We start from the raw sequence: 14,863 nt of genomic DNA on the forward strand, positions 1-14,863 counted from the left end.
AAGAAATGTAACATATTATTAAATATTAACCATGTAAGCTGTTTATATCGCTTGCAATTTAGGTGAAGCAAGCATGTGTAAAGCATTTTAATGTAAAATTGCTTAATTTTGCTGAATTAAATACAAGTAACAAAGTAAACGAGTAACAAAAATATGAACACCACACAAGGGTTAAAAACAGTAGCGAAATAAAAGTAATACTATAGTAGATACAGAGATAGAATTTTGGTACTTAAGTGCAGCAGTGAAGTAGATCTACTTTGTTATTATACATGTCTAAATCAATGTGGACATTTCTTTTTATATTGTACCATTGGTTTAATCACATTTTGAGAAAGTTAAATAGATTTATTTATTACTCATATTGTCTGTTCAATATGTAGAAAAAGCTGTTAGAAAGGCCGGTAAATTACGCGTGTGTTTCCAAAAAGCTACAAAACAGGGAGTTAGAAGTTTATATCACATGCATATGTGACTTTATTATAACATAGCAACATAGAAATCTGATTATTGCCTAAATTGTGAAAAAACTGGACATTTCTCTTTATCCCAAGTGCATCTAAAACCTGACAAAATCAGATTTTCTGCAGTTTTATTATATAGGATTATTGAGTACGTGCAAACACACTAACTGAATACTCAACAGCTCCCCCTTGTGGAGAATCTTCAGCCTGCTAAATATGAGTTAAGGCCAAGTCCATTACGATTTTTATCTGATTATTCTATATAATTCTATTCTGATGCACAGAATACTGAAACAGGGATCGTAACTCGAGCTGGGAGAGTTGGTCACTTGAAGTGATGCATCACAGAAAAATGTTACATTGTCTTCTTAATAGTTGCAGATGAGTATAAGTATGCCATGCCATTCCAAAAGCATGTTTTACTTTAATGAACTAAATAATTAATTAATTAATTTGTGGGAGTTTTTCGCACTCACACCTCTCTATCACAAACGTCCATCCGAAGAGTGTATCTCAGAAATTTACTTTGTACAGTTTGTTACATTTTGGTGGTGTTTGTTTGATCGATTGTTTGATTACCAAAATCAGTTTTATTCCAATGTATGTTTTAAAGAACTTTGTTACTGATATTTGTTGATGTTTAATGCCAAGGAAAGTAACTAAACTGTTAGTTTTATCATTACTAATAATTTTATATCATAAATATTTTCTTAACATTAACACTGCTGAAAATGTTTTATTGTTTAAATTTTTTGTGACTTTTTGATACATTGTTTAATAATAAGGAAGACCTGTTTTAAAAGAGAGACTGTTTTTGTTTTTAACCAAGTATGCACCATGACCTTTATTATATCCTAAGGATTGTTATTATTTTATTACTAAAACTTTGTTGTTGCTAGGTTATACCAATAGGATAAATCATAGACTGTATATAGCTGGACAGAGCATCGTCTCTCAAAAGTGAAGCCACCACAGGTCGGGCGCCCCCTGCTGTTCGGTTTCAGAAAGCTGTGTAACCCCACCCATCCCCATAGGTTTCAATGGCAAAACAGACAACTTTCAATCACGTTTTTTTTCTAATATGTTGTAATTCTACCTCCTTTATTTAAATGCATCAGCTAGTGTAACCTCTGCTTATATTGTCAAATTTTTATATCTCCACAGAATTAATTTTTTAAAACGTTATTCAGCTCTATTCAAAAAAGGTGTGGTTATGGGTGGGACCAATAACCGCTCTGCAGCCTGTGACCTCGAGGCAGCCCTCAGGGGTGGGGTTATTTAAATGAGTAGGCGGTCTCTCCACAGTCTTTCTCCCTCCTCTGGTCTCTACTGCGCAGACTTTTGGCTTCATTTTCAATAAATGAATGGGAACGGTGACACAGCGTCCATCTTTTTTTACAGTCTCTGGGATAAATATCAGGAACCACCTCTTCTTTTTTATTCCCTTTAATTCTGATCATTTCTATGTCCAACCCACTAAGTAGAAACCCCGCCTAATTTTCCCAAAAATCGTCAATGCGCCTTATAAGTGTGTGCCTTATGTATGAATTTTAGCAGCCAAGTACAGCTTTTTACAGGAGTTTCAATAAAGTTTCTGCACCGACGCTGAAGCAGTATTAGCATTAGCCACTAACCATACTAAGCGCTAAATCTTTCACCATTTAAATGTGAGCATTATCGGCCTGTAGCCTGCTGCTAACCCTGGCTAGCACTGCTGGAGCAGTATTAGCATTAGCAACTAGCTGTGCTAAGCTTTACTCCGCTCATCTTACTGTAAATAAATGGCGGTGCTTTACTCATCCAAATAAACAGTTTTCAGGAGAGAAATCTGGGTATATTAGCATCCAGCACTTGTTTGACTTTTTCTTTTATTTTAGAATTACAGTTTTGTTTACTTAACTTAGCTAAATTTAACTTAATTTAGATATGCAAAAAATGTCGTGTCCAATTACAGTACAATGACCTTTAATTTTATTCAGCATCATGAGGAACATGAGAAGAAAAAAAAATCAAAGAATTCAAAAAGAAATAAGATACGACAAGATAATGCCACAATGGTACAGCATCCAACATCAAACAATCAAGCTTCTGTTCAGTGACCAGATTTCGGGAGTTCAGATGCAAAGAGCATCTGACTGTTGGCGTCAGATGTTGTCTAGGTAGCTTTCAGTCAGTGGTGCACCTGTGTTTACTGTTGCCAAGATAGCAACTTACCAGAAATATACCTGAACAAACCTCAATCCAGACAACCACAGCCATTGCTGTAGATATATTTACAAGCTCTGTTGCTATTTAAACAATGCAGGCGGAGGGCATTAAAAAAAAAGACTTTTGGCAGTGTTTAAGATAGCAATGAGCCAGTAATTAGTTGGATCAGTTAATACCACACATTTTAAATATTTCTAGATGTGAGTTCTGACTCAGAACTCAGTTCTGGCTGGTCCAATCTAGTTGGTGGTGTGGACTGTCACTTCTCAGCTCACACGCAATTGGACGTCAAGCGAAAAGATGAAAACAAAATGAAATTCAGAGTAAGGGTCCGCAGCCACCACAGCTCCTCAAACAAGAACATTCACAATTTCGTATCAATTTTCATATCAAAGTAATTACAGTTCTGTGGTAAAAAGTAAAGATGGTAAAGATGACGAGGAGATAATGGATGAAAGAGTTGTGTAGATTTAAAAAATAAAAGCTAAAATAAACAACAACAACAAAACATTTTTACATGGTACCCTACACATATGTATAATGATGTTAATATTATGAATTATTCCCGTGTAGAAGCATTCCTGAGCAGACTGCAGGCAACAGTATTTGTAGAATCATAATTAATCCCGTCACATAAGCACAACATCCTTAAACATACTATTGGTGCTGTTAATATATACAGTTTTGTTTTTGTGAGAAATGTTTCAGGATGATGCACATATAGTGCCACTGAAGAACTGAGAAAGAGTCCTAAGAGTTCTGGTAGGAGGCGGAGGAGGGGTACTGATGGATCTCAGCAGGGCTGCTCCTGGTACTGGCCCTCTGTGGCGGTGGAGAAATCCTCCAGCACACCGCGCAGGTACTCAAAGGTTGGCCGGTTCTCTGGGTTTTCAGTCCAGCACGCGGTCATGACGTTGTAGAGGCCATCGGGGCAGTTGTCTGGACAGGGCATGCGGTATCCGTTCTCCAGGTTCTGGATCACTTCTGGATTGGACATGCCTAGAAGAGACAGGGTGACCGGTTTCAAACTGTTCAACAAACATGATCTTCATTATATACTTAGTGCTGGATGATGTGGTTAAAATTGACATCACAGTACATTTCTTAATTCTATATTTTAGCCAATACAATATAATACAATATAAGCCCTGTTCTGCCCTTTTTGAAATGAAATATAACAGTTTAAATAATACTTTTTTCCTGATTATTTCATTTATACACCATTTTACTTGACTTACTATCTTTATCTTTAACAGTGTTGTGTAAACTAAGATTTTTCAAATTGATGTTTAATTTCATGATGTCTTTTAATATTAAACTCCTTAATTACGGCAACTTTTAGACTCTGTTTTTCTGCGCTAGAAATGCGCACCCGCTCCGCCTTTAGACTCTTTGCCCCGTTTTTTTGCGCTAGAAATGCGCACCCTCTCCGCTTTTAGACTCTTTGGCCCGTTTTTCTGCGCTAGAAATGCGCACCCTCTCCACTTTTAGACTCTTTTGCCCCGTTTTTCTGCGCCAGAAATGAGCACCCGCTCCGCCTTTAGACTCTTTGCCCCGTTTTTTTGCGCTAGAAATGCGCACTCTCTCCGCTTTTAGTCTCTTTAGCCTGTTTTTCTGCGCTAGAAATGAGCACCCGCTCCGCCTTTAGACTCTTTGCCCCGTTTTTCTGCGCTAGAAATGCGCACTCTCTCCGCTTTTAGACTCTTTTGCCCCGTTTTTCTGCGCCAGAAATGAGCACCCTCTCCGCTTTTAGACTCCTTTGCCCCGTTTTTCTGCGCCAGAAATGAGCACCCCCTCCGCTTTTAGACTCTTTTGCCCTGTTTTTCTGCGCTAGAAATGCGCACTCTCTCCGCTTTTAGACTCTTTTGCCCCGTTTTTCTGACACCTAGCGTTCAAACTTTTAATCTCACATTGTAAAAACCTGCTTAACAGCGGGCCAACTTTCATTCTATTTCTAAAATACCTCGTGGGCCGCTCCAAAAAAGGAAACGGGCCGCAAATGGCCGTAGTTTGGACACCCCTGCCATAGATAGTCACTATTAAGACAGGTTATTAATATTTCTAGAGAGATCCAGGGAGCATATCATCATTTATTTTCCATTTTGTTTCCATTTAATTAAAAAACTTTGTTTAAAAACCAGGGAACATTTTAAACACCCACTGCTAAGACTTTTTAATCTTGGTAAATATTTTTCGGGGTATTTGAGATTTGAGAAAAACAGTAAGGTAAGATAAACTTATTTTTTCCTATCTGTATTTAACGTTATTAATAAATGATAGTGATGCTGCGTACCTGGGTAAGGGATTCTGCCATAGGTCACAATCTCGGTCAGCAGGATTCCGAAAGACCACACGTCCGATTTGATGGAGAAGGTGCCGTAGTTTATGGCTTCAGGAGCCGTCCATTTGATGGGGAACTTTGCACCTTGAGGTCAACAACACACATAACATGCAAGGGCAGTTAATGAGAGGTCTGGAGCAACAGACAGAAACCGTAATAGAAGAAAAAGTGAACCACATATGAGCCAAAAGATTATAAATACTGGTGTCAATCAATTAAAAAATAGTCCAAATCCAAACAACTTGACCATCTTCTTGTTTCTACACCTATTAATTCCACTGATCATATATGATATATCATATACCATATATATTAGGGCTGTGTATTGGCACCAACCTGGCGATACGATACGTATCACGATACAGGGCTCACGATGCAATATATCATGATACTTTAAAAAAACCTCTGGGAAAAAGTTTAATTTGTAAACAATCAAAAGGGTGGGAGCCCCATTAGACTTAATAACAGGTTCTGTAGCATCCAATAACATGCCACTTTTTTCAACAGTTTTAAACACTCTGCCTCCTTCATTGCGGAAGCCAAAATGAGCCCACACTTCAGCTCTGTACACCCCAGGAGCCGGCCTAACGCGTTTAGATTCTGCCATCGCCAGCGGGGTGCTAATGCTAATGCAGCGCTGTACTTACTCGCAGTGTACTGGAGGCACTGAATGGATCAAGATAGATTACAGCACTGCCACCTCGCGGCCGGGTGAATAAACAACACAAAAGTAACTACTGTCTGCCATCTAGCTGCCGGGAGTCTAATAAAAACACACTTAATAAAAAAATCGATACAGCGTTTTTGAGAATCGATACAGTATCGCGAAACTTAATATCGCAATATTCAAGTGTATCAATATTTTCTTACACCATTAATATATATGACTCTGTAGTTCTACAATTAGAGACTGTAGTCCTGTATCTGTTTCTATTTACTATCCTTTTTTTTTTGAGTAAAGGAGGCTGAATGCTTTTTCACGTCACACTTTTAGATTTTTATTTGATAAAAATGTTGAAAACCATGTATCATTTTCGTTCCACTTCACACTCATGCAATACTTTGTGTTGGTCTATCACTTAAAATCTCAGTAAAATACATTTATGTTTGTGGCTGTAAGGCGACAAAATGTGGAAAAGTTCAAGGGGTATGAATACTATGAATAATATGAAATTTTGCAAGCCACTGTATCTGATCTGACAGATACTATTTGGATAATGACCATACTGGTGAACTACAAGAAGTAGGAGCAACAAAATGAGTTTTTTGAGTAGTATTTGGCGAGTATATTTTACTGTATTAATGGCTTCATAGTTTGTAAATCAGTGAAGATCTAGATTTGGACTGGTCTCACCTTCCCTGGCTGTGTATTCATCGTTCTCAATGAGGCGAGCCAGGCCGAAGTCAGCGATCTTGCAGATGAGCGTGTCAGATACCAGGATGTTAGCGGCTCTCAGGTCTCGGTGGATGTAGTTCTTATGCTCAATGTAGGCCATTCCATCTGCCACCTACAGAGAGCAGCACTGCATTAGTAATAAAGCACTGTGTGTGTGTGGGTGTTTGTGTAGGCTTGTCTATGCAGATAAAAGTATACAGGTGGTGGTTAGAAGTATTAGAAGTAGAGGTGGTTATACTGTATAATAACTTATTTATTTACTTTTGGCATTTTAATTTTCTCCATTGTAGATTAATACCAAAATCACCCAAACTATGATGTCAGCTTTATGAGGTACAGTCACCTGGGATTTCGGTTTTCAGTTAACAGCTGTGCTGAACTTGTCAAGAGTTAATTACTTGAATTTCTTGTCTCTGAATGTGTTTGAGAGCATCAGTTGTAAAGTTGTGAAGAGGTACAGTTAAAGGTATACAGTGAATAACTCTATATAAGTGTGGGTACCACTTTAAAATACGACTATCTTTATAAAGGGTTTATAAAGGTTTACAATTAGTTTATTGAAGGTTACTAATTAGGTTGTAAATGCCTTAAAAATCATTAATAATTAGTTATAACACATACTGTGTGTAGAAAGGGCAACAATATAGATGGCTGTGTAATATAGTTCACTATTTGGCAAACAACAGGTCATTGTTGCCCTTTCTACGTGTGTGTTATAACTGATTATTAATAATTTGTAAGGCATTTACAACCTAATTAGTAACCATTAATAAACTGATTGTAAACCATTTATAAACCCTTTATAAAGGTATCCTTATTTTTAAGTGGTACCTAAATGTGTTCTTAACTGTAAAACGGTGTTTTAAGTGTAAAAGTGTCCAGGTTTTTGGTCAGACATAGGTGGCAACCCTACTTGTGTCAATTTTTTTACATTTCCATAATGTTCGCTTCTGTTCGCTTCACCATCACTTCTATGAACTGGTGAAGGTGATCCAGAACTCTTTGGACACATTCAACACAATAAAACAATTGTGTGGCCCAGATTTGACCGGTTATGAAGTGATACAGACCGAGAGGAGTGAACGAGTGCGTGACTGAGAGAGATGGACAGAATTCCTGAACCAGGGAGGCTCCTGCTTCCCCTCATCTGACCTTTAACACATACTACTCTCCTCCACCCAGTCATCACAGACAGTTCATTCTCTCTCTCTTTCTCTTTCCCTCCCTGATGGTTCATTTCCTGCTCTGCCACCTGCAGCCTGCTCTTCTACCTTTCTTTCTGCTATTCTTTCAGTTTTGTGTTCGAACCTGAGGTCGGTCTGGAATCTGGAATGTAGCTTGTTTTAACACAGCAAACGTGCAGACTACAGTCCAATATACTCACCTCTGAACGTCGAAAGAGCTAGCGCTGTAGTTATTGGCACTGAAGAACTAAACTGAAACTCCTGTATAAAGCTGTACTTCAGTGGAGTGGTTTTACTGCTCCTTACAACCTGACTGGTAAAATTCATACATAATGCTCACCAGATTATACGCCACACTGAAGATTTTTGGGAAAATTTGAGGATTTTAATGCACCTTATAGTCCGAAAAAGCGGTAATCACACACTGATAGAGGTTATGCACTGTCAGGGGTATTTAATTAGAATTCAGTATGGTCCAGTTAGAGAAAATTTCGACAGGCCAAGGTCTGGACCAATTTTTAACTTGTTGTTTGAACGATGATGAAAAAAATATAAAATAATAATAATAATAAATACCTCTCTGGAAAGATTTTGTTCAAATTCCTCACCTGTCTCTCTCTCTGTCGCGCTCGGCGTGACTTTAGTTTCAGCCCATTCTCGTTTTTCCACCCGTTCTTGAGCTCCCTATCTTTTTATAAAGGCGTTTTTTCACGGCCGCATCCCAATTCAATAGCCACAGCAGCGGGACCGCGACACTGACAACATGGGTTTGATCCCGCGTGAGGAGCGGTGTGTTTATTCTTTTTTTTTTTTTACCGCGTCTGCACAGATTTTTTGTTAATGTTATAAAAAAGGATCACAATACAATTAAATACTGATACCCAGCTCTATTCAAATGATACTTTTAGTTGTCCTGTCCTTTTCTAAACGGTGTGAAACAAAACCACATTCTTGTGGCCATGATTCAGGTCATTCTCATATAGCATCAATAGTCTGGCAATTATTTACTAGTTGATCACACATTAATTGAATTGGAAACCCCAAAGTGGGACAGATTTTCTACATGAATTAAAAAAAATGTGTGCCAGATGTGGTTGCCAAAATGTAATTTTTGGCATTTTATTGCCAATTTATTACAAATAAAATATTGCCATATTTTATTTGTAATAAAAACATTTAATTTACATCATTTTTAAGGCTGTCATCACTTCTGAAAAGTTATGAACAGTGTTATACAACCCCTTGTTAATGGCGTCGTAAATTATTCCATTATTACTGCTGGTATGTATCAAAACTACCGATTTTACTAAGAGAAACTTAAAGGACGCTTTTTGAGGATGTAAGAGCTACAATCACCACTTGTTCTGAATAGTGTGAGGCACAACCTTGCCCTGTGTGTGAAATAAGTTGTATTCTGAACAGTGTGAAACCTAAACCAACTTTCCTGAGGTCCTAGATAAGCCATTGCCAGACATCCCAAGTTGCAAAAGTTGATTTTAGGGAGGTTACACCCACCCCCTCACCAACCCCCCGGGAATTCCGGGAGATTATATGTGACTCGGGGGCATCAGGGAGCCACTACCGAAATGCAGGAGACTCCCGCAGCTTCAGGGAGACTTGGTGTGTCTGCATTGTTGCCCTGTGTCAAAACGGCATAACAATGGCCCGGGCCTGATAGTTCTGTAGGTGTGAATACATGTCAACACACTTCATTTATTATTCCTAAGCATGTAAAAGACAAAAGACAAAAAACAGAAACACCGAAAGACCCCTGGGAACTGTGTTAAAAGGGGTATAATATGTCGCCTTATACAAAAAAAAGAGAGGAAAAAGTAGATTTCCGCAATACTGGCCTTTTAAAGACTAGGTTTCATAGGTTTTGGCGTTTAAACAGAGTACTGGGGATGTGTGAAACGCTCTTACACACACTGACACTTCACACACACGCACACACACACACTTACGCACACACACGCAGACACAGGCACACATATTCGCTCTCCGTTCTAGTGCTATCACTTCACACCTGCCTGCTACATTTTTCTCACTAACTTCAATACCGTACTTCCCCCTCAAACACACACACACACTCACACACACACGCAGACCTACATACAGCTACAGGGTGTAGCATTACACTAAACAACACAGACACACACACATGCTGAGATCCTCTAAAAGGATGTCAAATATTCATAAATATATTTAATATTCCACTTTTTAAAGCTTTAAGGCTAATTCTATAGAACTGTTTTTACATGAATTAAATAATCAGCTCTTTTTTATTCAGTATTTTTGTCATATTATTTTTAAAGTTAAATTATTTATTTTGTTACATCATCTTTTTGTTTACTATTTTATACAAAATAAATAGAGTCTTGGTCATTTTAATACTTTTTTTTCTGCTGAATGCCTGAAATGTTTTATTTAAACTAACGTCAGACTAAAGTGTGAATAGGCCTTCATTCTAAGTAAGTGTGTTATGACTCAGGAAGCTCAGCCAATTCTGAGTAGCATGCACAAAAAGAAATGACATAAAAAGTTATTATTAAAGGATTATTTCTTTGTTGTAACAATTCTTCTTGGCAATAAATCGTATACAGTTGAAAAAGTGTTTTAAGTTCTCTTTTAAATGTAGCCACATTTATAAAGAACATGCATGTATGGGATAAGCAGTTGAGTTGAGTATGTGGGTTGTGTCAATAAAATATTTGCCAAATCATCTGTGCTATTGCCAGAAAGTTTGGTGGATTTTTTTCTCCCATTTTTCATCCAAATTTTCGTCCAATTTCACCGTGCACTCAGAGGAAAGCGCAGCGCCTCAGTTGTGATAAATCAGCTCAATAACTTCTTGTGCTGATTGACATCACCCTTTGGAGTGATGAAGAGAAAGAGCATCATCTTACCCACCCAGAGAGAGCAAGGCCAATTGGACTCTCTCGGGACTCCAGCAGCTGATGGCAAGCTGCATGACTGGGATTCGAACCAGATATCTCCCGATCATAGTGCCATTGCTTTAGACCGCTGGACCTTTCAGCACCCCCCAACTCGTTTGGTGTTTCACAATCTTCTTGGGGTTTCATCTCCAACATCATCTGTTATTTGGAGACCAGGGTTCACTTCAAATAATGCTGCAACCTGGTTTTGCGGAACATTAGCTTGAAGTTGCCCAATCGCATGACCCCTATGCAGATCATTTAATGCTATGCTATGCTAATTCTTGGAGCCGCAGAAACCTACCGACCACCTACTTTCCTGTCAATAGCAAAAGCAAACTAAGCTGTTTTGAGAAGATTTGCCAAATTTTTCATGGGCGCAACCAACATTCTCAGCTCTGCTGTTCATCCCACAAATGCATGTTCCTTACAAATGTGGCTTCAGTTAAAAGGGAAATTAATAGGCTTTCCAACTGGATGAGCCATTGTTACACCAAAGAAATAATCTACCAAAAAACAAATTTCCTTGCTTTTGTACTATATTTACAATATAGGTCTTGTCTCCTTTCACAGATTGTAAGTTGGTAGGCTCTTCAGTTACCCAACTGTTTGTGCATATTTGCTGAAAACCCCTTACAGAAACCACTAATGAAACCACCATCAGTTTGTATATAGTCCCTCTGAAATGACGACATGAGGCCATTAACACAAACAGGAGTCAATAAATACTGAAAGAATCTAATTTAAACTACAGAGAAAGACAACTACAAAGAAACCGGGGACATTAAATCAGATTTGCCTCTTTAAACAGTCTAATAAATTAAATGTTCTCAAACAGTGTTTAATGTGATTAGCAGTCATTATCAACCATGTTGACCTGAGAAAGCCCTATATAGTAGCACATACTTCCCACCACTGAGAAAATCATCTAGCAGCTCCTTTTCTATTCCATACAGATTTTTACATTTTAAATGAATCCAAACTATCATGTTCAAAGTATCTCAACTTATCTTAACCCCTCTGAGTTCATGAACTCACCAAAACGCTAATAAAACAAAGATTTAATTAATTATGTTCATAATTGATTAAGACACCTCACAGAAACCTTTAACGGCCTACTTTTTAAATATAGGTGCATTAAAAAAAATAAATATTATTGAAAAGTTACTCTATTTCAGTAATTCAGTTGAAAATGTGAAACTCATATATTCTATAGATGTATTACACACAGAGTAATCTATTTTAAGTATTTATTTCTTTTATTGTTGATTATTATGGCTTACAGCACATGAAAACCCAAAAATCAGTATCTCAGAAAAATGATCAAGTCCAAAGTCAGTACAGTGATTTCCTGGAAAATCTTACAGCACTTCATGCTTCCCTCTGCTGACAACTTTAATGGTGATGTGGATTTTATTTTCCAGCAGGACTTGGTACCATTTAGTCTTATATAATATTTACATTTTCTGAGATATTATCTTTTGGGTTTTCATTGGCTGTGAGCCATAATCATCAACAATAAAAGAAATAAACACTTCAGATAGATCATCTATAGAGTGTTCTATGTAGAACAATCTCCATAGCGAATAATGAGTGAATGAGTGAACAAGCAGACCATTTCAGACACAGCTTGTGAGAAGACGGTGAGAAATGTCTAGACTTTGCGTTGGTTCTTTGCAGTCTGGGTTAGTATGAAGGCGTCTAGACCTTCATACTAACTCTGTGTTATTCTCTTTCCCACAGAACTTGCTGTTGTTAGAATGAGATTAGGGACATTAAACTCAGAGCCGCTTAACAAGCTATTAATGTGAGAGTGTGTGTAAGAAGGCTGGTGGGAAATGTAGAGCAGACATGTTTCTCAGGCGGGGAAAAGCTGGGTGAAACTGGTGAGATGGTCCTAATTCTAGTTTACTTTAATCTTCAGCTTATCTTTAAGCAGTGGTGGTCAAGGGGGGCAAGTGCCTCCACCTCAGGGGTGCAACTGCATACTTTTTGAGGTGTATGCAAACAGACTATCGGCGCCCCCTCGCATTTTTTTTCAAGATGCACAATATCAGTTATTTAATATAAAAAAACGCTTGTTGTATAACTTATTCGTTTTCACCATCTACTAACTTACTTGTTATGATCCGTTATTGTAAATACAGCACCAGTCCTGCAGGTGCGTCACGACGGAAAAAAAACATTCCTGATTAGTGATGTGCTTCTGGTTTTTAATGTGTATTAGCGGGTATGTAAAAATCCGGGGCTCAGCCCAGTTAATTATAGTTTATTAGCTGATAAGTTGGATCCGGTGGAAAAAATTAAATTTTAGGGCAGAGACCAGGGTTAAGAAACTCCTCTAAACTAAGTATAGAACTAAATTCTGGCTATCCACAACATCCAGCTTCTAGCTAACTGGTTAGCTAAATACATTTTTGTTAAATATAGCTTACAGTAATCCTGCAATCCTAAATTAAAAATGAAAATGAAATAGTTATTGGGTGCTCAGGTACATTCTAAACCTTGATCTGTGTGTTTTAATTCAGAGACGTGTCTTTTTAACCAGCTATCAGAAACATATCATCACAGTTTACATGGTTAATTCAGTTACCTTTCTTTTAGAAAAATCGGCATATTTTCAGACATGTCTTAATATCAGCGCTAATATCCAGTGCAAGACCTCAAAACCCCTCAAAAATCCTCATCAGAGAGGGGGTGGGGGGGCTGGGGCGGGGCTTCCTTACTAGCCCACAGCGCTCCGCAAAACCAGCAAGCTGATTGGCTGTTTCTCCTGAAAGGCGGAACTTTATCCGTGAACTGGCTCTGTGATTCGTGTTAAGAGATGTTCCATTCACAGCCTGTCTCCTCACTAATAATCAGTGTTGGGCACATTACTTTGAAAAAATAATTAGTTATAGTTACTAGTTACTTCTCCAAAAAAGTAACTGAGTTACTAACGGAGTTACTCCACTATAAAAGTAACTAGTTACCAGTAAAAGTAACTATTGTTACTTGCCCCGAAAAAAAGGTGAACTAAAGAAAATAAATTATGTAATTACTATTATTATTAGAAAAATTACAAACGAAAATAAACCCAAAATGTTGACAAAAATATAATCTAACGAATTTAAAAAAATAAGAAACGAAAAACTCCACTCGACCAAAGAAAATTACTAAGACTTGTAATACTGAAAAAAAAACGGAGAAACCAAATAGCATCTGGGGATACAAATTAAACAAACCAAACAAGCTGAATTCAGCTCCGCGCTGCGAAAGAGAGAGAGAGAGAGAGCGCAGCGCATTTTTTGCCTGATTTCTCTTGATTAATTATCAGTACATTTGTTGGCTTTAGTGAATTTAATAACATGATTTTAACTACACTTGTCCGACCTTATTTATTAAAACTTTTTTTTTAGAAGAGAGATGTTATTCTGCGCGCAATGCCGCGCGTGCTGCGCCAAGCACCACTTTGCGTGCCTGCAACATTTAAGAGCACTGGATGAGATCTTAATTAATTAATTAATATATTTATTTTAATACATTTGCCCTGGTTATAAGAAACGAATTCTAACGTATAGCTTTGTATTTCTGTGGATTTCAAATGTTTTAAGTTTTATATAGTTGACGGGCAGCACCAGACGCTGACAATGTGCTTTATTTTTCAGATATAAAAGTGAAATTCTGTTAAATAATAGCAAAGTTAAATAAAATAAATTTATCTTTTCTCTTTTAATTGTCCATATCAAAAACTCCAGAGTGAGAATAAGCATCTGTTGAAATTCTTAAACAGCGGAATGCCTGTCTGCTACATTTATAGTAACAGTTATTTAGTCTGTGTACTAAACATAAATATAAATCCTTATAACTGACAGAAATAAATATAACTAATAATTTTTTTATAGTTACTGTGCAGATTTTTAGGTACACTTTATTTTTATAGTTGATTGCTGAAGGCTCTGGGTGAGCTTTATTTTTCTGTGGTAAAGAAGGGTGATCAATCGTGCAAAGCTTTCTTACGCCGCCAAGATAGAAACACGCCAGAAATTTACCTCAACACACATCATTTCCAGACCACCACGCCCATCAGCGTTAAATTTATCCAAAGGTCCAACGCTATTTTAAGGACGCGTGCCAGGCCTAAAAATAGACTGTTGACGGGTGGCAACGCGCCACGCTACACGCCCTGCGCAGGGTGTATGATAGGGCCCTTTGTCTGTTAAAAAAAACGGTAATTCAGCTGCTAAAGTAACATGCAGTAACGGGGTGTTGGAAATGGTAACGGTGTTATAGTTACAGTCAGAGTAATTAGTTAGATTACTCGTTACTGAAAAAAAGTAACGGCGTTAGTAAAG

General features: G+C 37.6%; 2 protein-coding genes across 2 annotated transcripts in view; both read right to left on the reverse strand.

The window, feature by feature from the left end:
* Window positions 1–14,863, reverse strand: part of fam167b (family with sequence similarity 167 member B) — a 679,430-nt gene that overhangs the window by 591,013 nt on the left and 73,554 nt on the right. The window lies entirely within an intron of this gene.
* The window catches only part of lck (LCK proto-oncogene, Src family tyrosine kinase), a 64,124-nt gene continuing 51,673 nt past the window's right edge, over window positions 2,413–14,863 (reverse strand). Inside the window, exons 11-13 of the mRNA XM_022672660.2 lie at window positions 6,368–6,521; window positions 4,966–5,097; window positions 2,413–3,671 (exon numbers count right to left, since the gene is read on the reverse strand). Coding sequence (XP_022528381.2) covers window positions 3,466–3,671; window positions 4,966–5,097; window positions 6,368–6,521 — 492 coding nt within the window. The 3' untranslated portion in view covers window positions 2,413–3,465. The remainder of the gene's footprint in view (window positions 3,672–4,965; window positions 5,098–6,367; window positions 6,522–14,863) is intronic.

The sequence above is a fragment of the Astyanax mexicanus genome, chromosome 14 (assembly GCF_023375975.1).
Source record: "Astyanax mexicanus isolate ESR-SI-001 chromosome 14, AstMex3_surface, whole genome shotgun sequence".
Classification (NCBI taxonomy): domain Eukaryota; kingdom Metazoa; phylum Chordata; class Actinopteri; order Characiformes; family Acestrorhamphidae; genus Astyanax; species Astyanax mexicanus.